Source organism: Cervus canadensis, chromosome 4, assembly GCF_019320065.1.
Source record: "Cervus canadensis isolate Bull #8, Minnesota chromosome 4, ASM1932006v1, whole genome shotgun sequence".
Classification (NCBI taxonomy): Eukaryota; Metazoa; Chordata; class Mammalia; order Artiodactyla; family Cervidae; genus Cervus; species Cervus canadensis.
This window is the reverse complement of record NC_057389.1, coordinates 69308044-69332717: the sequence shown is the minus strand read 5'-3', so window position 1 is coordinate 69332717 and position 24674 is coordinate 69308044. Positions and strand designations below refer to the sequence as shown.

Genomic DNA, 24674 nt, shown 5'->3' with positions numbered 1-24674 from the left:
AATGGAGGTTATACCACTTATTTTTTAGAGTTCATTGTGAAGAATACATGAAAAGCAGCTTGTCCAGAGTAGCTGTGCCATAAGTGTTAGCACATCATATGTGGAATAATGTTGAAACATTTCTTCCTCCTTAAATTTTAGCATAATATTTTATAAGTTTGTTTAGTGATTAGTTCTTGGTAGTTGTCATTTTTACAGTACTGCAACTTATTATATGCCCTTTGTGATTTCTGGTAATGAGGGTATGAAACTTCTGGTTTGGAATAGATAGGGTATCACCAGAGCAAAACATTGTATTGTTTCATTAACATCTTAGCCATTTTCTTGTCACATAAATTGAAATTTTACTTTCTATCTGACCTACCATAAAGTTTCTTTTTCTGTAGGTTTTTAGCTTGTTGTTTTTTGTGTTACTTTTAAGTGACATGTTGCTGTTCTCTTGATGATGAGTAGTCTTTTTTTTTCTTTTTTTGTGGGATTTAAAAAAATTTTTTTTTCCATTTATTTTTATTAGTTGGAGGCTAATTACTTTACAATATTGTAGTGGTTTTTGCCATACATTGACATGAATCAGCCATGGATTTACATGTGCTCCCCATCCCGATACCCCCTCCCGCCTCCCTCCCCACCCCATCCCTCTGGGTCTTCCCAGTGCACCAGCCCTGAGCACTTATCTCATGCATCCAACCTGGGCTGGTGATCTGTTTCACCCTTGATAGTATACTTGTTTCGATGCTATTCTCTCAGAACATCCTACCCTCGCCTTCTCCCACAGAGTCTAAAAGTCTGTTCTGTACATCTGTGTCTCTTTTTCTGTTTTGCATATGGGGTTATCATTACCATCTTTTTAAATTCCATATATATATATATATATATATATGTGTTAGTATACTGTATTGGTCTTGATCTTTTTGGCTTACTTCACTCTGTATAATGGCCTCCAGTTTCATCCATCTCATTAGAACTGATTCAAATGAATTCTTTTTAATGGCTGAGTAATATTCCATGGTGTATATGTACCACAGCTTCCTTATCCATTCATCTGCTGATGGGCATCTAGGTTGCTTCCATGTCCTGGCTATTATAAACAGTGCTGCGATGAACATTGGGGTACACGTGTCTCTTTCAGATCTGGTTTCCTCGGTGTGTATGCCCAGGAGTGGGATTGCTGGGTCATATGGCAGTCGGGTGCTCTACTAGAGAAACTTCTCTAGTAACGAACTATAGAAATGATCCCTGAAAGTATAGTCTTTTTTTTTTTTTTTTCTTTTTAAAGTAATGACATTGTGGTTTTTGTTTTTATCTAGTTTCTAACCGCAGGCCCTATCGACAGTACTACGTGGAGGCTTTTGGAGATCCTTCTGAGAGAGCCTGGGTGGCTGGAAAAGCAATCGTTATGTTCGAAGGCAGACATCAATTTGAAGAGCTACCTGTCCTTAGAAGAAGAGGGAAGCAGAAAGAGAAGGGATATAGGCATAAGGTATTTTTTTTTTTAAGCGTCTCATATTATCTTCTTAGGGCTAGGGAGGGAGGAATCCCCAACCTTTCTGGGACCAGTTTTATGGAACATAATTTTTCCACGAACCAAGGAAGAGGGTATGGTTTGGGGATGACTCTCATAAGGAACACGCAGTTCACAGTAGAGTTCTCACTCCTATGAGAATCTAATGCCGCTGCTGATTGATGGGAGGCAGAGCTCAGGTGGTTTATGTTAGCCATGGGGACTGACTCACGTGTCACTCACTTTCTGCTGTGTGGCCCAGGTCCTAACAGGTCATGGACCAGTATCAGTCTGGGGGTTGGGGACCCCTGGGTTATGGGATCAAAGGAAGAAATATTATACTTTCTGGAATATAAGTTGGTGAGAAAATTGTCAGGAACCTTTTTTTTTTTGCAGGGATAAGATAAGGCTAACCTTCCAAATATTTCTACTCAATTTTTTGAGAAGTAATTTCAGCTTACCTTTGCCATGTCACTTACATGTGATAGTACAAAATGGCACGACCAGTCATGTTTGGGTCTATCTAATTTAGGCAGAAAATGATCATCAAAATGAAATGCTCTTCTCCCTTTCTAGATTAATTATTTCTCTTAAAAGTGACAAATGTAAGGCTTTGAACATTCTTGTTTTGTCATTTTGGTTTTCATGTGTGATTGTCAATGCTTAAGATTATAGTTTCAAACCTTGTTATGTTTTAATAAGGAACATGATGTTTTTGTTTCATTTGCTTGATGTTGTGTTTTAGCTATTTCTTTTTATACTCCTTTATAGTCCATTCTAAGAGGGGAAATAGTTTCTTTTAGATTTGTATTTCCTACTTTTAGACTATTATATAAAAACAATAATTTGGATAGTTTTGAGTCAGTGTGCAGTCCCTGCTATTTCCAACTGGAGTTTCTTTGTCTCTGAAACTAAGGTAATAATATGTACCTGTTGAACTCTTGTGAGGATTAGAAATAAATACTTTGTATGTCACAATATTCATGCTTTGAAACAACTAATGTGTGCTACTGTTAGGATCCAAGAGGCTAACTGCATCCTTTCTAATTCTTTGGGTATTTGGTGGTAGGGAGATATCAAAGTTTTTGTGTCAAACCTTTAAGTATGTGTATTAAACAAGCCCCCTTTCAAAAGAGTTTTTTTGGGCTTTCAGGTTCTGGAAAATTGATTTAGTATGACCATAGTTAGATGATTAATGGCTATGTGTTTGTGTCTGAAGTAAATCAGATGATTTGTATATTGCATTATAAGAAGAGGTTACCTATGTAGTGGCCTGAATAGTTACATGGTCAGCAGAACATTTCTTTCACAAGTATTAAAGTATTTGTGAACACTAAATGATAGTTAGAACCTTGACTAACATCTGTTGTATGAAGCCAGGGAGGGAAATAAAAGTTTCGAAAATTAGATACATTTCACAGAACCTCAATGTCCTTATGCTATGCTGCTGCTGCTGCTAAGTCGTTTCAGTCATGTCTGACTCTGTGCAACCCCATAGACGGCAGCTCACCAGGCTCCTCTGACCCTGGGATTCTCCAGGCAAGAATACGGGAGTGGGTAGCCATTCCCTTCTCCAGCTTATGCTATGAGGATTCAAGAAAAGAGCATATGTAAATTGTTAAGCTATCCAGGGTGTATTGGTGTCTTTGGACTACATGATTAAGCCCAGGACACTGTTTGGTTATAATCCAAATTGTATGTAAAACATATAGAAAATTCTTGATTAGTCAAGGGCCTGGTGATAACCTGAGTTCCAAATTTCAGGTCTTCTAGGGCAGATCTGACTTAACTCATTTCCTGTCCTGGTTTTTCCACATTCATCTTCTTTAGCCTTTTGTTTTCTGTTTTATGCAACTGAGCAAATGCCTGGCCTTCATAATTCAGGAAGGAAATCATTATGATTGGCGGAGTAAGTAGGAATCATCTGGTTATTCCTTGACTTAGTAATATAATGTTGATTAGTAATGTAATGTCGTTGTCTAATTTATGGTCTACTTTTTTGTGCTTTTACTGGCAAGGAGAGTGGAGGGTTTCCAGGATCAGTCTTTCTCCAGTGATAGATCTTAGTGATAGAAGAAGTGTTGCGGAATCCCCATTAGCTAAGGTCTGACTGGGCTGTGGGAGTTAACAGCCTGACAGTCCCATAAAAGAGCCTCAAAGAAATGTAACAAGGCTTGAAAAGCTTCTGGTTTGAGAGGTGTTCAGTGATCATTTCCCTGTTTCCTCTTCTATTTCTTAGATGAGTAATAATTTTTTTTCTTTACTTTTAAGGTTCCTCAGAAGATTTTGAGTAAATGGGAAGCCAGTGTTGGTCTTGCTGAGCAGTATGATATTCCCAAAGGGTCGAAGAACCGAAAATGTGTCACCAGTTCAATGAAGTTGGACAGTGAGGAGGATATGCCATTTGAGGACTGTACAAATGATCCTGAATCAGAACATGACCTGTTGCTTAATGGCTGCTTGAAATCTCTGGCTTTTGACTCTGAACATTCTGCAGATGAGAAGGAAAAACCTTGTGCTAAGTCTCGAGCCAGAAAGAGCTCTGATAATCCAAAAAGGACTAGTGTGAAAAAGGGGCACATGCAATTTGAAACACATAAGGAAGAACGGAGGGGGAAAATTCCAGAAAACCTTGGCTTAAACTTTATTTCTGGGGATGTGTCTGATAAGCAGGCATCGAATGAACTTTCCCGGATAGCGAACAGCCTCACAGGGCCCAGCACTGCCCCAGGAAGTTTCCTGTTTTCTTCTTGTGCAAAAAACACTGCAAAGAAAGAATTTGAGACTTCAAATTGTGACTCTTTACTGGGCTTGTCTGAGGGTGCCTTGATCTCTAAACGTTCTGGGGAGAAGAAGAAACTCCAGCGAGGTCTGGTGTGTAGTTCGAAAGTACAGCTCTGCTATATTGGAGCAGGTGATGAAGAAAAACGAAGTGATTCCATTAGTATTTGTACCACTTCTGATGATGGAAGCAGTGATCTGGATCCTGTAGATCATAGTTCAGAGTCTGATAACAGTGTCCTTGAAATTACAGATGCTTTTGATAGACCAGAGAACCTGTTACCTGTGCAGAAAAATGAAAAGATAAAATATTCTAGGTATCCTGCCACAAACACTAAGGTAAAAGCAAAGCAGAAGTCTCTGATTCCTAACTCACATACGGACCACCTAATGGATTGTAGCAAGACAACAGAGCCTGGAACTGAGACATCTCAGATTAATCTCTCTGATCTTAAAGTGTCAACTCTTGTCCGAAAACCCCAACCAGATTTTAGAAATGATGGTTTTTCTCCAAAATTCAACACGTCATCAAGCATTTCCAGTGAGAACTCAATAATAAAAGGTGGGGCTAAAAATCAAGCTCTGTTACATTCAAAAAGCAAACAGCCCAAAATCCGAAGTATCAAGTGCAAACATAAAGAAAACCCAGTTATAGTAGAACCTCCGGTTGCAAATGAGGACTACAGTTTGAAATGCTGCTCTTCTGATAACAAAAGCTCTCCTTTGGCCAGCATTTCCAAAAGCGGGAAAGTGGATGGACTGAAACTACTGAGCAACATGCATGAGAAAACCAGGGATTCGAGTGACATAGAAACAGCAGTGGTGAAACATGTTCTGTCAGAGTTGAAGGAACTCTCTTACAGATCCTTAAGTGAAGATGTCAGTGACTCCGGAACGTCAAAGCCATCGAAACCATTACTTTTTTCTTCTGCCTCTGGTCAGAATCACATACCTATTGAACCAGACTACAAATTCAGTACATTACTAATGATGTTGAAAGATATGCATGATAGTAAGACCAAGGAGCAACGAATAATGACAGCTCAGAACTTGGTCTCTTATCGGAGTCCTGGTCTTGGGGACTGTTCTACCAGTAGTCCTATGTCAGCTCCTAAGGTCTTGGTTTCAGGAGGCTCCAATCACAGTTCAGAAAAAAGTGGAGATGGCGCTCAGGATCCAGTCCACCCTGGCCCTGGTGGGGGCGACTCTGCACTGTCTGGGGAGCTGTCTACTTCCCTGCCTGGCTTGGGGTCTGATAAAAGAGACCTCCCTGCTTCTGGCAAAAATCGTTCGAACTGTGTTACTAGGCGCAACTGTGGTCGATCAAAGCCATCCAAATTTCGAGATGGTTTTTCAGCCCAGATGGGAAAGAACACAGTGAACCGTAAAGCCTTAAAAACAGAACGCAGGAGAAAACTGAACGAGCTTCCAGCTGTGACTCTTGAGGCTGCACTACAGGGAGACAGAGAAAGTAGGGGTTCAGAGAACAGCTCCTCCCGAGGTGAGGCAGAAGACCCTGGTAAAGGACCACCCCTTCAATTAATGGGCCATTTAACAAGTGAAGATGGTGCCCATTTTTCCAGTGTTAGTTTTGCTAATAAAGTCAACCAGTCTGACCCTGAAAAAATTCCTGAAAAAGGCCCCTCTTTTGAAATCAGAAAAGTCCCAGAGCTGGACTCTGAAATGAACAGTGAGAATGATGAACCCAATAGTATAAATGAAGCAGTGCCTAAAAAGCGATGGCAGCGTTTAAACCAAAGGCGCAGTAAACCTCGTAAACGCACTAACAGATTTAAGGAAAAAGAAAATTCTGAGGGTGCCTTTGGGGTCTTGCTTTCTGCTGACCCTGTAAAGAAGGAAGACGAGTTCCCAGAGCAGAGACCTCCTGTTTCGACAAACAAACTAGAGGATGCACTGACAGAGCCAAATCATGCCGACCACTTAGATTCAGCTGGGCCACGGTTGAATGTTTGTGATAAATCCAATGCCAGCAATGAGGAGATGGAAAAGGAGCCAGGAATTCCCAGTTTGACTCCTCAACCTGAGCTCCCCGAACCAGGTAAGGATTCCTAACTGTGAAAGAAAGGGACTAGATGAAGTGATGATAATGATACCCTCCCAAGTTTGGTCTGTTTTCACGGAAGACCTAAGTGTAAATTGAGAGGGAAGGGTTAATTACTTGAAGTGAAAAAAGGGCTTTATGTAGAAGGGTCTGATTTTTGATGACCAGGTTTCCACATACTTTCAGAAGTTACATTTTACCAAGAAGCTCTTTTTTTCTTTTGCTTTTAATAAGTACCAAGAACATTTTGTTTCTGCTCCCCATTTCATACCTTTTTAAATCTGTGAACTTTTGGGGATTCTGTATTTGACAGGTTCTGAGTGTAATATTAAAATCTAGTTGTTAGTTTACAGACAGCAGTTTTATTGAATGTTAAGCTCTTACAGCTTAAGGAAGGTTCTCCTGTTATATAGACAAAGGGGATATGTTTTTGAAAAAATGTGACTGTTTTGTAGCACTTATTTGAAGAACTTAGATGTCTTGCATCCCTTCTGGAATGAAGTTTGAGAATAAATTTTAAAAAATCTGAAATACCAGGGTATCCTACCTTAGCTGCAGAAGGAAAGCAGCATAAGTTTTTCAAAATATAAGTATTATGCATTGAGGATAAAACTGACTTTCCTTAAAAGATTTCTCCATATTGTTTACCATAATAGATTCTGTTTTCTAACAGCTTTATTGAAAAATAACTCACATATCATAAAGTTCACCTTTTGAAAGTTTGTACTTGAGTGGTTTTTAGTATACTCAGAGACTTGTGCATCCATAAACGTGATTAATTTTGGAACATTTGCATCACCCTAGAAAGAAATCTTGCAACCTTTATCAGTCTTTCTTCATTTCGGCCCTGTCTGTAGATTTGCTTGTTCTATACATTTCATATAAATAGAATCATATAATATGTGGTACTTTGGGTTTTTTTGTTTTGCATTTATATCAGCACTTTATATTTATTATGGTTAAAAAAACACATGAATTTACCTTCTGAACAAGCTGAAAGTGTATACTACAATCTTGACTATATGCGCATTATTATGCAGCACCATTTATTAAGCATACTGTACTTTTCCCCATTGTATGCATAGTCTTGTTCAGTTGCTGAGTCGTAGCCAACTCTTTGCAACCTCATGGACCCTAGCATGCCAGGCTCTCTGTCCTCTACCAGCTCCTAGAGTTTGCTCAGATTCATGTCCATTGAGTTTGTGATGCTACCTAATCATCTTATTCTTTGTCACCCCCTCTTCCTTTTGCCTTCAATCTTTCCCAGGATCAGGGTCTTTTCCAGTGAGTTGGCTTTGCATCAGCTGTCCAAAGTTTTGGAAATCCTTTTTCAGAGATAATTTGACATATGTTTAAGGGTTTATTTCTGTACTCTCTGTTCTGTTGATATATATGTTTGTCTTTATGGTAATAACAAGTTTGTTTTGACTACTGTAGTTGTGTAATATGTTTTGAAAACAATGTATGGAGAAGGAAATGGCATCCCACTCCAGTATTCTTGCCTGGAGAATCCCAGGGACAGCGGAGCCTGGTGGGCTGCCGTCTATGGGGTTGCACAGAGTCGGACACGACTGAAGCGACTTGGCAGCAGCAGCATGATCAGTCTTTGTTCTTTGTCAAGAGTATTTTGAGTATTTGGGGTCCTTTGGGATTTCATGTTGAATTTTAGGATGACTTTTTTGTATTTCTGCAAAAAATCTGAAGATCAATTGTATAGTATGGATGTTTTGTTAATACTAAATCTTTGAATCCATGAACACAGGCTGTCTCTTCAGTTATTTGTGTTTAGTACTCAACTTCTTCACATCCTTGCTTAAGTTTATTCGTGAGTGTTTTATTTTTTATCGTATTGTGAGATTGTTTTCTTAATTTTCTTTTTGAATTGTTACTGTATAGAAACACAAACTGATTTTTTAAAATTAATTTATTTAATTCATTTATTTTTAATTGAAGGATAATCGCTTTATGGTATTGTGTTGGTTTCTACTAAACGTCAACACACAATCTGATGTTTTTTAAAAAATGTTTATTTTTGCCTGTGCTGGGTCTTCTTTGCCGGGAGGGCTCTTCTCTCGTTGTGGCAGGTGGGGGCTGCACTCGCTGGTTGCCGTGTGCAGGGCTCTCATGGCGGTGGCTTCCCTTGTTGCTGAGCACAGGCTCTGCGCGAGCAGGCTTCAGTAGTTGTGGCTCCTGGGCTCAGGAGTTATGGCACCGCAGGCTTAGCTGCTCCTTGGCACGTGGGATCTTTCTTGATCACGGATCGAACCCATGTCTCCTGCATTGGCAGGAGGGTTCTTTACCACTGAGCCACCAGGGAAGCCCAGAAACACAACTGAGATTTAAATGTTGATTTCTCTATCTTGCAGCTTTACTGAATTCATTATTCTTACAGCTTTTTTTGTGGAATCTTTAGTTATTTACATAAGGTCATGGCATCTATGAACTGAGATCATTTTACTTTTTCCTTTCCAATTTGAATGTCTTTTATTTATAATTGTTTATAATTCTTGTCAAATTGCTCTGGCTTGGACGTCCAGTGTCGTATTAAATTGGCAAGAATGGGCATCCTAGCCCTCTTCCTGATCTTTCAGTTTTTCACCATAGACGCTCATGTTAGCTGTGGGATTTTCATATATAACCTTTATTTTTAGATTATTTCTTTGTGTTCCTAGTTTGTTGAGTGTTTTCTATTAGGAGAAAGTGTTGAATTCAGTCTTATCTGCACCAATTGAGATGATTGTGGTGCTTCCCAGGTGACTCACAGGTTAAGAGTATTCCTGCCAAGGCAGGAGAAGCAAGAAATGTGGGTTCTATCCTGGATCCACACTCATCTCACACGCTAGCAAAGTAATGCTTGAAATTCTCCAAGCCAGGCTTCAACAGTATGTGAACCGTGAACTTCCAGATGTTCAGGCTGGATTTAGAAAAGGCAGAGGAACCAGAGATCAAATTGCAAACATCCGTTAGATCATCAAAAAAGCAAGAGAGTTCCAGAAAAACATCTACTTCTGCTTTATTGACTACGCCAAAGCCTTTGACTGTGTGGATCACAAAAAACTGTGGAAAATTCTTAAAGAGATGGGAATACCAGACCACCTTACCTGCCTCCTGAGAAATCTGTATGCAGGTCAGGAAGCAACAATTAAAACTCGACATGGAACAACAGACTGGTTCCAAATCGGGAAAGGAGAACATCAAGGCTGTATATTGTCAGCCTGCTTATTTAACTTCTGTGCAGAGTAAATCATGCAAAATGCCAGGCTGGATGAAGCACAAGCTGGAATCAAGAGTACCAGGAGAAATATTAATAACCTCAGATATGCAGATGACACCACCTTTATGGCAGGAAGTGAAGAGGAACTAAAGAGTCTCTTGATGAAAGTGAAAGAGGAGAGTGAAAAAGCTGGCTTAAAATTCAACATTCAGAAAACTAAGATCATGGCATCCAGTCCCATCACTTCATGGCAAATAGATGGGGAAACAATGGAAATAGTGAGATACTTTATTTTTGGGGACTTCAAAATCACTGCAGATGGTGACTGCAGCCATGAAATTGGAAGATGCTTGCTTCTTGGAAGAAAAGCTATGACCAACCTAGACAGCATATTAAAAAGCAGAGGCATCACTTTGACAACAAAGGTCCCTCTAGTCAAAGCTCTGATTTTTCCAGTAGTCATGTATAGATGTGAGAGTTGAACTATAAAGAAAGCTGAGGGCTGAAGAATTGATGCTTTTTGAACTGTGGTGTCGGAGAAGACTCTTGAGAGTCCCTTGGACTGCAAGGAGATCTAACCAGTCAATCCTAAAGGAAATCAGTCCTGAATATTCATTGGAAGGGCTGATGCTGAAGCTGAAACTTTAATACTTTGGCCATCTGATGCAAAGAACTAACTCTTTGGAAAAGACCCTGTTGCTGGGAAAGATTGAAGGCGGGAGTAGAAGGGGACGACAGAAGATGAGATGGCTGGATGACATCACTGACTTGATGGACATGAGTTTACTCAAACATGAGTTTGCTCAAGCTCTGGGAGTTGATGATAGACAGGGAAGCCTTGCATGCTGCAGTCCATGGGGTGGCAAAGAGTCCAAAGTGACTGAACCGAGCTGAAAGGTATTGAAATTATACAGAGTGATAACACTGTGGAATTATGTTAGAGATCAGTAGCAAAAGATATTTGAAAATAACCTATATATTTTCAAGTGTAATGTGACATTTACCAAGAAAGATCTTTGACCTAGCCATTGAAAGTTTCAATAAAGTTAGAAGACTGAAAAACACAAAGGGCGATTGCAGAGAAGAAAGCATTTAAATGAGCAGTTAATGTCAGAATGAGAAGTTTATATCAAAGATACTTTAAAAATCCCATGTATTTGGAAATTAATTGTACACTTTTAGACAGTGGGTGTATCTAAAAAGCCATAACAAGGAAATAGAAAATATTTGTAGTAATAGAATAAAAATGCAGAGAGTTTACCAGAATTTGCTGCATGCAGCTGAAGCTGCTCAGTGTAGTTGAATACAGCATGGAGTTTTGAGTAAAGTATGAAAAGAAAACAAATAATGGACACTAGGATAAAAATTTGTGAAATTTTGAACAAAATCTGTAGTTTAGTTAATAATGTTGTATCATATGTTAATTTCCTATTTTTGTTTGTTTGTTACAGAAGGTAGTATTTAGGTTCTCGGAATTGGATTAGAAATTTCAAGCCTCATTCAAAAAATGTTTTTAAATCATTAAAATGATAAGCTTTCTAGACTTTTAGCTGCCAAAATACATGGAATTATATCAGAGTTTTGAGTGAATATAAGTTAGAAATCTCACATTCAGATTAAGTCAAACAAATGGAATGAATGTCATAAAATGTTTTTGCTAGACAATAACTCATTTTTTCCAAAATATATGTTACACATACTGTATATATATATATGTGCATATACCCACACAAAAGCTTTTCTACTATGCTTATAAAGACTTAAGAAAGAAAATTTTTAAAAGGACAAAGAAATTGGAAAACATGCTGAATGAAATATAGTAACACTGATTTTGAAATAGAAGAAGTAAAATAAACTAGATAAAAGTAAAAATCATCATAGAGTGTACTTGATTTTAAACATGACTGCTCATTAGAAACACATCTGGAGCTTTGGAGAAAAGAGTAATACCTGGGCATTTGTATTCTTCAAGAAATTCCAAGATAATTTTGATATGCACCTGAATTCTAAAAAGTGATTACAGGTTTTTCTATAAAATGGTAGTTTAGTCTTAAAGAATTCTATTATTTTTTGTTGACTGTCAATGATTTCTTTTAAATATCTGTGTTCTCGTGTGGATCACTGAGTTTCCTTAATACAACTGTTTTGAATTCTTTGATAATTCATAGATCTCTGTTAGTTTATGATTAGTTTTTGGAGATTTATTTTGATTCTTTGGGATGTGTTTCCTTGTTTCTTTGTATATTTCATAATCTCTCCCACCCCCATCCTCCTGCCCCAAGTTTCATACATTTGAATTTGATTAAACAGCCACTTTTCTGAGTCTTTACAGACTGGCTTCATATAAGGGCACACCAGTCATCTTGGCTAGAGATTCTGGGGACCTCTGGAATCTTTTTTGGAGTATGGGCTTCTCTTCTGTGGGCTTATGTGTGTAGTTTCCTAATCAGAGAGGTTTGTCTATTTCTTTTTCAGGGGTTTGCAATCTCTTGCTTCCTCTTGTGTTTTTCTGCAGTACTGCACATTAGTTGTTGCTATTGCAACAAGCTTTCTCACTGTCTTTAATTCTCAGCAGCTCCCAGGTATCTGAAGAAGCCAGCTCTCTGTTAGCTCCCACAAGCAGGTCAAACAGGTAGTAGTCCCTTGAGCAGTTTTCTAACAATCCAGATTTCCAAATGCTCCCTCTTTTACTTCCCTTTGTAGAGTGAAGCCAGGAGTTGAGTACCTTCTCCCAGTCTTCCCAGCCTGGCCCCTGTCTGTGTCACTATAGCCCCTCTGGTTCTACAACATGTTGTTCCCCTTCTCCCTTATTTTTAGTGCCTCCAGGAGTCCAAATTATGTGACTTCTGTTGAGTTCCCAGTCAGGTTAGACAGAAATGGAAAAACTGGAATGTTGGACACCCCCAACATTCAGCTTTAAGGGGGAGCTCAATTGTGCTTGCTTTCAGAGTGGCAATCTCAGGTAAAGTGGATTGGCTTTTCTAATCCATTTCAGTGCTGATTTTCATGGGTTTGCACTTGCCCTGGGGTACTGTGACTTCCTAACTGATTCTGCCTTCCTGCTGTACAAGTTTTGAGAAACTGCCAGAATGTTTTGCAAAGGTGTCTACCTCTGCATGTACACCTGTTTGACAAAGCTGTCCTGGTTGGTGCCAAGTGGTACCTCATTGCTGATTTTGGTTTGTATTTCCCTGATGGCTGATGATGTTGAACATCTTTTTTATATGTTTTTTGATCAGTTAAAATGTTTATTGGGGTAAGAATTCTTTACATGGTCTATATATAGGTCCACTATTAGGTATGATTTGCGCATATTTTCTCATATTTTGTGGGTCACCATTTATATTCTTAATCATGTATTTTGAAGCACAGACATTCTTAATTTTGACCAAGTCTGGTTTGCCTATTTTTTCTTTGGTTCTTTGTGCTTTTGGTGTCATAGCTAAGTAACCATTGCTTAATCCAGTTGTCTCAGCATCATTTGTGAAGAAGGGTATTCTTTCCCCATTGAATGGTCCTGGCACCCTCTTTGAAAATCTTTTGACCATAAATGTGATGGTTTATTTCTGGACTCTCAGTTCTTTTTTATTAATATATATGTCTATCTATATGCCAGTACCACAAATTCTTAATCTTTGTAGTAATTAATTATTGTAGCTCTGAAATCAGAAAATGCAAGTCCTCTAACTTTATCCCTTTTCAAGACCGTTTTGACTCTTCTGGATTTTTGCATTTCTGTATTTATTTTAGGAGCTTCTTATGATTTCTACCAAAAAGCCAGCTGGGATTCTGATAGAGGTTGTGCTGAATCATAGGTCAGTTTGAGCAGTGTTGGCATTGTAACAATGTTAGGTTTTCCAGCTTATGAACAAGAGATGGCATTTCATTAATTTAGGTCGTCTTTGATTTCTTTCAACAATATTTTGTAGTTTTCAGTGTACAACTCTTGCACTGCTTTTGTTCATTTTATCTCTTAGTATTTTTATCCTTTATTTGGTGCTATTATAAATAAGATTTTTTTTTTTAGTTTCATTCTTGGATTTCCCATTGCTAGTATGTAAGAAATACAGTTGACTTTTTAAAAAAATTTTTTACTTATTTTTTTAATTGAAAGATAATTGCTTTACAGAATTGTGTTGGTTTCTGCCAGACATCAACATGAATCAGTCATAGGTATACATATGTATGCTCCGTTTTGAAGCTCCCTCCCACTTTCCTCCCCATCTTGCCCCTCTAGGTTGTTACAGAGCCCGGGTTTGAGTTCCCACGGTTGACTTTTATATGTTGATCTTCTGTGTTACAACCTTGCTGAACTTTTTTTTTAAGCTCTAATCATTTTCTTATGAATTCCTTAGGATTTCCTGGGCTTCCCTAGTAACTCAGCCAGTAAAGCATCTGTCTGCAATGCCGGAGACCCGGGTTTGATCCCCGGATCAGGAAGATCCCCTGGAGAAGGAAATGGCAACCCACTCCAGTATTCTTGCCTGGAGAATTTCTTGGACAGAGGAGCCTGGCAGGCTGTAGTCCATGGGGTTGCAATGTCTTCAGCCAAAAGAGAGTGTTTTGCTTCATCCTTTCTAATCTGGGTACATTTTGTTTCTTTTTCTTGCCTAACTGCCCTAGCTTAATCTGTCAGTGCGTTGTTGAGGACAAGTAGAGTGAACAGACATCCTTGTGTTACTCCTGATGTTAGGGAGAAAAGCTTCTGGGATTTCACCATTTAACTACGATATTTATTTACTGGGATTTTGATACATGGCCTTTCAGACTGAGAAAATTCTCTTCTATACCTAGTTTGTTTAGTTTTTCAGATTTTTTTCTGTGCTTATTGAGATGATTATTCCTGTTTATTTTGTTTAATATGATCTGTTAACTTTTTTACGGGGGCTTGAATTTTCCTGTCCATCAGACTGTAAACCGACAGGAGGCTCAGTCACAGCTTCTCAAGGACTTGTCCTCTCTCCTGCTCCCCTTCCACTTTGTGCCAAAGCACCTTTCCTCGTGGTCTCCTGGGGGCTGGGATACGGTTCGCTTCTGTTTCACTGTAACTATGAGGATAGAATCTTTTGGGGCCCAGGTTCAGTCTCCTTTAAACTCCTGCCTCCCAACAGGATTGCCAAGAAGTCCTCAGGGCAAAATCCGTTTCAGTGCTCTCCTTATTTCCATAGGTTATTCCTTTCCATTGGATTTTGGTTTGTAGTTCTTTACAGTTTTGTCAGTTTTTGCTTCGTTTAAGGTAGTTTTTAAAATATATTTATGCAGTATTTGTATTTAGTTTCGACAGGTGATTTGGGCTGAGTAACTTGCCATTATTATGAAGAGTTGTTTATATTTTTGCCTCCCCCCACCCTTTTTAAATTCTTTTTCCTCTGAGATCCCAGAACTAGAGAAGTAGAGGTATGACAGGGTTTAATAATCTGTATTGGTGGATTGATGTTGCTGTTAGTATGCTAGTTTCTTGGGAAATACCAGTGTTTTGAAGAAAAGAAGAAAACTTACTCAAGGTAAAATTTACATTCTACAAAAGTCACACACTTTTTTTAAGTGTGCAAGCAAATGTTTTTTAGTAAATTTACTGAGTTGCACAAATATCCCTATAAATCGGTTTTTGAATATTTATAGCATTTCTGTAAGATCATCATAGTTAGCCCCTGTTCCTATTCCTAGTCCCAGGCAACCACTAGTCTACTGTCTCATCTCTATAGATTTGCCCTTTCTGGACATTTTATATTAATGGAATTATACAATGCATGATCTTTTTGTCTTGGTTTTTTCATTTAATATAATGTTTCTGTGGATTATTAATATTGTGGCATGTAGCAATATTTTACTCATTTTGGCAGCGTGCCCAGCATCACCCGTGTCCCTGATGTCATGTTTCTTATTCCCAGTGTGTTCCTCACTTTGAACATCCTACCTTGCACTCGGGGACTCCACAACAAGCGTGCCTTCATACCCCATGTCCTGTGCATTCTGGGCACCTCATCTTTCTCTGCACCTGCCAGAAAAATCCCACATCCAGGGTGCTCCATGCCTAAAACACCCCTACTTTATGACTTTCTATGTCTTGGGGACCTTATATTCTGTGCACCTAGCACCTGGGCACGCGCGCCTCAGATACGGATGGCTCTGCTTGCCTGGTTCCTGCTTTCCAACGCTTGCCCTCTTTTTGTTTTGCCAGTGTCTCGGTCCCCCATGCTGACTGCCCTGGGTGCTTTACCCTAGTTTGCCCCAATGCTTGCTGAACCCTGTGACCTTTTCTTTTGTGTTTGTTTTATTGAGAGAACACACATATTGCCACATTAAAATGAGGCAGGAATAACGTTCTCTGAAGTCACCATATTATGAAGTACTCCTGGCCTCTTGAGTAGATTGTATCCAGCATTCTGTAGGCATTAGCCCCTGCTCCCAAAGAGTTTACAGTATAGTAAAATGATTCTTCTTGTTGTTCAGTTGCTAAGTCACATCTGACCCTTTGCCACCCCGTGGACTGCAGCATACCAGGCTTTGCTGTCCTTCACGATCTCCCCAAATTTGTGCAAATTCATGTCCATTGAGTCAGTGATGCTGTCTAACTGTCTCATCCTCTGCAGTATGAAAAGTAAAGTGATTACAACATGTTAAGTATATTAAAAAAAGTATATTATTAAAAAAAAGACTAGGATAAAGTTTTATAGGGAAATTATAATAGATACTTGTTTCTCTGTTAATTCAAAGAGAAATGGTATGGTACATTGATATTTTGGTTATAAAACATGGCAAGAGTTTTTTTTTTAAAGCAGATACCCAAAATTCTATATCTTATCTTTTCTGTCGGGGTCCATGCCATACATTTTTAAATGTTATATTGGCATACATTTCATGGTATACAGATAACTATTTTTTTGATGTTTCCAAAGTGAAAAACTCATCACAACCGTGATAGAAAGTATGTGTGAAATGCTTTTGAAATTCATGTTGTAGTACTGATTGGGTAAATATTCTATCTGGATATTCATCTAATCTGCATAATCCAGAGAGAAGTTGTTGTTTAGTCACTAAGTTGTGTGACTCTTTTGTAACTCTATGGACTGTAGCCCACCAGGCTCCTCTGTCCATGGGATTTCACAGGCAAGAACACTGGAGTGGGTTGCCACTTCCTTCTTCAGGGGATCTTCCCAACCCAGGGATCAAACCCATGTCTCCTGCATTGGCAGGCGGATTCTTTACCATTGAACTACCCGGGAACCCCCTTAAGAGAGATGCTGGGTGGTGTTCTTTATGAATTTGCCTGACTTAGAATCTGTACTGTATTATTAGCTCTGTCACTGGGACACTGTGTGCCGTGCTGTGCTTACTTGCTCAGTCGTGTCCTACTCTTTGTGACCCCATGGACTGTAGCCTGCCAGGCTCCTCTGTCCCTGGGATTCTCCAGGCAAGAGTACTGGAGTAGGTGGGCATGCCCTCCTCCAGGGAATCTTCCTGACCCAGGGATCAAACCCAGGTCTCCCGCATTGCAGGTGGATTCTTTACCATCTGGGCCACCAGGGAAGCCGCTATAGGACTAGTTTCAGTTGAATTTCCTTAGGATTAGGTGGGCGGTATCTGTGGATAGAGCAACAAAGGTCTTCCTTCCTCCCAATGTTTGCATAGGATAAACCATAGCAAATCATTTTCACCCTCTTGGAGCTTAAAGCATGGTGTTTTTTGTGAATTTCCTGTTTCTGTTCCCTTGGGAAGGCAGAGATGGTTGTGTGAAAACACTGGGTTTCTCTGTAACTTTTTGTTCAGTGCTGAACTTGTCCCTCCTCTTTTAGCTGTGCGGTCAGAGAAGAAGCGCCTTAGGAAGCCAAGCAAGTGGCTTCTGGAATATACCGAAGAATATGATCAGATATTTGCTCCTAAGAAAAAACAAAAGAAGACACAGGAACAGGTGCACAAGGTATATTCCAACATTTCAGCAATCTTTTATCAGTCCTTTTAGGATACTGCAATTTTGCCTTCAATGTCATATTTTATCTTCACAGGACAATGGTTTCCTTAACTGGAATCTTGTTTTTTAGTTTTTATTTCCAGTTTCTGGCATAGTATTTAGCATATACTAGTTATACAGAAAATGTATAAATGATTCTACATACTATGTGTATATAGTGTGTGTGTATATATTTTCCCCTTTTGCTTTTGAAACAGTTTTAATGATTTAGGAGTATTACTATGATAAAATATTTAGTAAAAAATAATACAAATAATATAAAAATAATAGCTTGATCCTGATTCTATCAACAAATGTTACAGTACTTATTTGCTTTATTTTTCGCTTGAATTCCTTGAAACAAAGTATTTTAAAATAAATTAGAGATATTTTGACTCTGTTTCCCTAGGCAACATGCACCTCTAAAAATCTAATAACAAATCCTTGTTCAGATTTCCCCAGTTATTTCCTAACCTTTACATTTAATTTATCTGAAACAAGATCCAGTCCAGGACTACACTATATCTTGTTGTTGTATTTCTTAAATCACCTTAAATCCAGGACAGTCCCCCGCTTTCATGACCCTATGTAAGTGATGAGAGAGACATATTAAGAGTATCTGCCTTCTCAATTTGCAGTTGCTTCTAGGTTCCCTATTAAGTGGTAGTTTTTTTTTTTTTTTTTAAGTGGTAGTTTTAACTGACATTTTGATAGATTCAAGTTAAACATTTTGGCTAGATTACATCATAGCTGTTGCATGACATTGGAAAGTATTTAACCTCCACTAGCTCAAAATGGTGATTAACTGATCTCTCTGGTTTGAGTTATGGGTCACCTCTTTGGATCAAGCAACAGTACATGTATAATTAATTTGACTCCAGTTTGACTCCAATGTTTCCCATCAGTTATTTCCCTGATTTTTTTAAATCATTTATAATTCCTTGTCTATATCAATAATTTCATTTGAGATTACAAAATGAAGACTTTCAGATTTTATTATTTCTTCTGCTTATATTATCTGGCAGTCTCTCATTTTATAGTATAGAAATGGGTATATTTCTTTGCCATTAATGTATCAATTCAACACTGGAAGTTTATTATTAGCTGCTTTTATTGATGACACATTAGGAAATCTTTTGGAGAAGGAAATGGCCAACCCACTCCAGTATCTTTGCCAGGAGAATTACATGGACAGGAGCCTGGTGGGCTATAGTCCATGGGGTCTCAAAGAGTTGGACACGGCTGAGAAACTAACACTTTCACTTTAGGGAATCTTTTTTTTTCTTTTTTTAGATCATCACTATGGCCTTAATGAATTTTTATAGCTTTAGTGTTTCTTAGTCACTGTGATGTTGAATGATTTGCTTTGGAAATGAACTGAGATCATTCTGTCATTCCTGAGATGATTTTGTCGTTTTTGTTGTATCTGTCAATGACATTTTTACCCTTTAAGAATTATAGTGAAATATATATATATACATATATATATATAACATAAAATGGATCATTTTAACCCTTTTTCCTCCCAGTTTTTATCTGGTTTTGGCTATACTGGCTCTTTTGGCTGCACGTGGGCTTTCTCTCGCCGTGGCCAGTAGGGGGTGCGCGTCATTGTGGTGCAGAGCCTTCTCACTGTGGTAGCTTGTCTTGTCCAGCTTAGGCTCTGGGCAGGCCAGCTTCAGTAGTTGCAGTGTGCGGTCTCTAAGACACGGGCTCAGTAGTGTTGTCGGGTGGGCTTAGTTGCTCTGTGTCATGTGGAATCTTCCCAGATCTGGGATTGAACCCGTGTCTCCTGCACTGGTAGATTCTTATCCAACTGTGCCACCAGGGAAGTCCCTGACCATTTTTTAAGTGTAAAATTCTGTGGCATTAAGTATGCCATCATTGTCTTTGGAACTTTTTCATGTTCCCAAACTGAAACTCAGTACCTGTTAAAGTGTTTCCACTTCCCCCTTTCTTTAACCCCTGGCAACCACCATTCTATTCTTTTGTCTCTGTGAATTTTCCTATTCTAGGTACCTCATATAAGTGAAATCATACAGTATTTGTCATTTTGTGTCTGCTCATTTCAGTTAGTGTTATGTCTTCAGGTTTCTTCCGTTTGTAGAATGTGTCAGAATTTCATTCCTTTATAAGTGCAATATTCTTTATAACACTTGAATCACAACAATTTTGGCCTATGGATTGCCTGTTTATCTTTTATTCGTAGGTAAGTTCCCGCTGTGAAGAGGAAAGCCTTTTAGCCCGATGTCGATCTAGTGCTCAGAACAAACAGGTGGATGAGAATTCTTTGATTTCAACCAAAGAAGAGCCTCCAGTTCTTGAAAGGGAGGCTCCATTTTTGGAAGGGCCCTTGGCTCAGTCAGAACTTGGAGGTGGACATGCTGAGTTGCCACAGCTGACCTTATCTGTGCCTGTGGCTCCGGAAGTCTCTCCACGGCCTGCCCTTGAGTCTGAGGAATTGCTAGTTAAAGCACCAGGTAAGATGGGGATGGGTCTCAGTATGGAAGTGGGTATACTTAGAGGACGCAGGATATTTTAGTATGTTTTGATGGAAAGCCAGTAGTGTATCTGTGTACAACAAGCTATCCATTTTGATCCTGGGAAATCCTTATAGTACTGGCTAATGGATACAGTTACTGATCATAAATTGGTGGTGTACTGGCAGGAAGACAAATTAAAAAAAGAAAAAAAAAAACCAAAACACTAGGCTCCTTACACTTACTGCTCTTCGTAATTGTTGATCAACCACAGTGTCAGTCAGCACTCAGACTAGGATTTGGGGGAAGAGCACTGCATACAAGTTGAGTAAACACATAAAAATTATACTTCAGATACTGATTTTACCAATCTTTGTGTTACTTGGGAAGTTGTTTTTAATTTTATAATACTGACTATTGAGGATTGTAGTCAGCCAACGAAAATTCTGCATGTGACTTTCTTAAATTCCCAACAATTGCTTCTGATGTTATTCTTTAGAAGGGTATCCAGTTGTGCAGAATCAAATAAGACATCAAAAAGAATAATAAAGATGGTTATTTGGCTGTTTTATATAATTCTTAAGAGCAGTCCTATAAAGTAAGTAAGTTGTTTTTACTTATTTAGGAACAAAACAAAAGTTCTACTCTTGGTCCATATGCCCAGAATTCTGGCTCTGTTGAATTCACTTCTCCTTTTTTTCTTACCACCAGTTGATTGCTCTAAAGGCAGTCCTGCCCTTTCAATTTCTCTCTTAGTTCATTTGTGATTTAAAAAGCATATATGTATGTATACACACACACACACACACACACACACACACACACATACACACAGACACACACAGTGTATACACACACACATTGACATAACAACAGCCTCACATTAGTTTGTGTCTATATTCGGAACTATTTTCTTATTTTGTTTTACATTAACTAATATTTTAGAATAAATAAATTTTTACCCCATCTCTTCCCAGAGTATCATGAGAAAAACAAAAAAATAGGATGACTAATTTTTGCATGATATATAGGTTTTTTAAAAAATCAGCTTGTGCCCAGTTTCTAAATCATCTAATGAAAAGATACATGCATTTCAGGAAATTATGAAAGTAAGCGTCAGAGAAAACCAACCAAGAAACTTCTTGAATCCAATGATTTAGACCCTGGATTTATGCCCAAGAAAGGGGATCTTGGCCTTACAAAAAAGGTATGTTAATTTTAGTCAATTCTAAACTAGGGTTGCATCCAGGAAATAGGGGATTTTAAAAACAAATCTTTTAGTAATACCTATAACATCAATGCACATGTACATAGAAATTCTAGAATGTCAGAATATATATGGTTGATCTGAGAGATTCTACATTAAGAGACCATTTTGCATTTGTATGGACATATGTATCAGTTGATTTTAGATTTTCTTTTCAAATGAAAATGAAAAAAGCCTTTACAATTGAGTAAAGTTTGCATTTGTTGTAATTTCTTTTCTGGGCTCAAAACCTCTTACCTGATTTCTACTTCACTTCTGTCTCTGCAAGCCACTGTAAGTTAATGCCATTGCACTCACTGTCTGTGTAATACCTCAGAAAAGACTCTGTTAACTATAATCCAGGCAGAAACATTTCATTTTCAGTTTTGCGAACTTGGTTCCCATTAGCCAAGAAGGCATAATTCTATAGTAGTTAGAAATAGAAAATTATTTTCTAATTCTATAATGGATGATAACTGGATATTGATTCCTTAGGATATAGCCTATTCTCTTTGTATTTGAGGAATAAGTATACTTTAAAGTTTCAGTTGTAGGGTGCACAGATGTCCTGTTTTTAAATTTATATATATTTATTTGGTTGCATTGGGTCTTAAAATAGTTGTGGCACACAGGACCTTTCATTATGGTGGACAGACTCTCTAGTGTTTGCACTTGGGCTCAGCGCTTGTGGCGTCCATTGCTCTGTGGCAGGTAGGATCTTAGTTCTCTGACCAGAAATCAAACTTGCATCCCCTGCACTGCAAGGCAGATTCTTAACCACTGGACCACCAGAGAGACCCCCAGATTTCCTGTTTTTAAAAATTCTTTTTCCTTAAAGAAAAAATATAAGATTGTAATCAAGTCATAAGTAAATTTAGTTTCTGGAATTCTTTTCTTAGCCCTGGCAAACTTCTAATCTTTAATCCTATATTAAGTCCCCTTGTTTTTGTTAGTCACCCACCAGTAAATGTAAATTTTATTTGTGTTTTTATTAATATATTATTTAAAAAGCCATTTTATGTACTTTAGTTTTTCTTCTCAAAACAGTCTTATGACATGGACTTTTCAGTGTTTCTTAGGTTCATCTCCTGCCCTGTGCACTTTCTCTGCAGTCTGTGCAACCTTCAGTGACAATATGTCTCCAACTCACTATCCTCTCGTTGTTCCTTATACTCTAGTAAGGCTGAGAACATTTCCTGCAGTGCTTTCCCTCCTGGCTTGTATTATTCAGATCATAGCCACTTTGCAAGATTGTTGGAAAAGGGCCAGGGAAACTGGGATTCAGTTGAGCATGGAAGTGACTTTTGCAATCAGATGATAGATTTAATGGGTGAGTCATGGGAGGCCTGTTGTGTTACTGCCAGAAGTGAGGCACTGCAAATATCAAAAGAAAGTAAGAATTTAGGCGAGTTAAGTGAATGATCCCCTCCTCCCGTTTTGTGCTAAGCTGCTTCAGTCGTGTCCAACTGTGTGACCCTGTGCAATGCAGCCCGCCAGGTTCCTCTGTCCATGGGATTCTCCAAGCGGCAATCCTGGAGTGGGTTACCATTTCCTTCTCCAGGGATTGAACCTGTGTCTCTTAAGTCTCATGCCTTGATAGGCAGGTTCTTTACCACTACTGCCTTCTGGGAAGCTCTATGGAGCTATAATTGACATACGTAAGTTAATGATTTGAAGAAGTAAGGTGAAATTCGAATCCTTAGTTTTGAGGTTTTGAGATTGTGTTACTTAAAAAATAGTGTTAATTTGTTTTATAATAACTGTAAATGGAGTGTAACCTTTAAAATTATATTTTTAAAAAGTTAATCTGTGTAAGCTTGCTCTGTCCAATGCAGGTTTCTAATCTGAAATTTAAGAGGATAAAAAGCATGATTTAGTTGGAACTTCCCTTGGCTGTCCAGTGGTTAAGAGAGTCCTCACTTCCACTCCAGGGGGCAGAAAACACATGGTTTAGTTGATGCGTGTGTGTGCTCACTTGCTCAGTTGCGTCCTTCTCTTTGTGGCCCCATGGACTGTAGCCCGCCAGGCTCCTCTGTCCATCGGATTTCCCAGGCAAGAGTACTGGAGTGAGTTGCCATTTTCTACTTGAGGGGATCTTCCTGACCCAGGGATCGAACCAGTGTTCTCCTGCATTTCCAGGTGGACTCTTTTTACCACCACTCCACCTTGGATGCCGATTTAGTTGATACACTTAATTTTATTTTTTTTTTTTGATACACTTAATTTTAATAGGCGAATGTGTCCCAGAACTCTTCTTAAGTTGAGATTTAATTTACACCAATAAAATGCACAGATCTTAATTGTTTGATGTCCGTTGATAGACAGTTGTATATACCATGTAAGTACCAGCCAGCCTAAGTATGCTATATAAATCCATTACCCCAAGAAGTTCTCTTGTGCCCCCTTTCATTAATTATCCATTCTCATCTCTTCCAGAGGCAAAACTTTCTAACTTCTGTTACCATAGATTAGTTTTGCTTGTTCTTTCTTTTTTTTAAGTTTTGCTTGTGCTGGGTCATCATTGCTGCAGGTGGGCTTTCTCTGGTTGTGGTGTGCAGACATCTTGTGATGGCTTCTCTTGTTGCAGAATGTGAGCTCTCGAATGCATAGACTTGCGTAGTTGCAAATTGCAGCCTCAATAGTTGTCGCAAACGGGCCTTGTTGCCTCGTGGCCTGTGGAATCTTTCTGGAGCAGGGATCGAACTTGTGTCCCCTACATTGGCAGGCAGATTCTTAACCACCAGACCATCAGAGAAATCCAGTTTTGCTTGTTCTTAAATGTCATATATTTTGTTTTGTTTTTGTTAGCTGGCTACTTTTATTCAACATGTTTATTTGAGATCCATCCACAAAGTTGCTATTTTAGTAGTTCATTTCCTTTTATTGCTGAGTAGTAGTTCAAGTACAGTTTACTTGTCTTTTTTCCTGTTGAGGCACATTTGTGTTTTCATTTTGGGGCTATTAATCATAAGGCTGGTATGAATATACTCAGAGTCTTTTTGTGTACACATATTTTCATTTTTCTTGGTGTTGTAAATACTTAGGGTTGGGATTGCTGGCTCATCAATGTTTTCCTTTTAAAGAAAATGCCAAACACTTCTCCAAAGTGCTTGTACAACTTCACATTCCCACCAGCGGTATATCAAAGTTCTAGTTGCTCCACATCTTTAATAGCATTTTGTTTACTGGTCATTTTAAGTTTAGCCATTCTAGTGGATATGAAATGATACCTAATTATGGTTTTAATTTGTATTCTCTAATGACTAATGATTTTGAGCCCCTTTTTATGTGCTTGTTGATCATTCCTATATCTTATCAAGCAACTATTCAAGCACACATATTTTTGGTTGGGCTGTTCAGCTTTTTTATGATTGCCTTTTTAGGAGTACTTTTTGTATTTGGTATATGAGTCTGTTGTCAGGTATATATACTATAAATA

General features: G+C 38.5%; 1 protein-coding gene and 1 pseudogene across 7 annotated transcripts in view; one reads left to right on the top strand and one right to left on the bottom strand.

Moving 5' to 3' along the window:
- The window catches only part of NSD1 (nuclear receptor binding SET domain protein 1), a 145170-nt gene that overhangs the window by 68505 nt on the left and 51991 nt on the right, over positions 1-24674 (top strand). For all 7 annotated transcript variants that reach the window (XM_043465794.1, XM_043465789.1, XM_043465788.1 and 4 more), the window contains 5 exons: positions 1308-1480; positions 3773-6341; positions 17355-17479; positions 19719-19989; positions 21087-21196. In XM_043465794.1, coding sequence (XP_043321729.1) covers positions 1308-1480; positions 3773-6341; positions 17355-17479; positions 19719-19989; positions 21087-21196 — 3248 coding nt within the window. The remainder of the gene's footprint in view (positions 1-1307; positions 1481-3772; positions 6342-17354; positions 17480-19718; positions 19990-21086; positions 21197-24674) is intronic.
- LOC122441177 lies at positions 1153-1252 on the bottom strand (annotated as a pseudogene).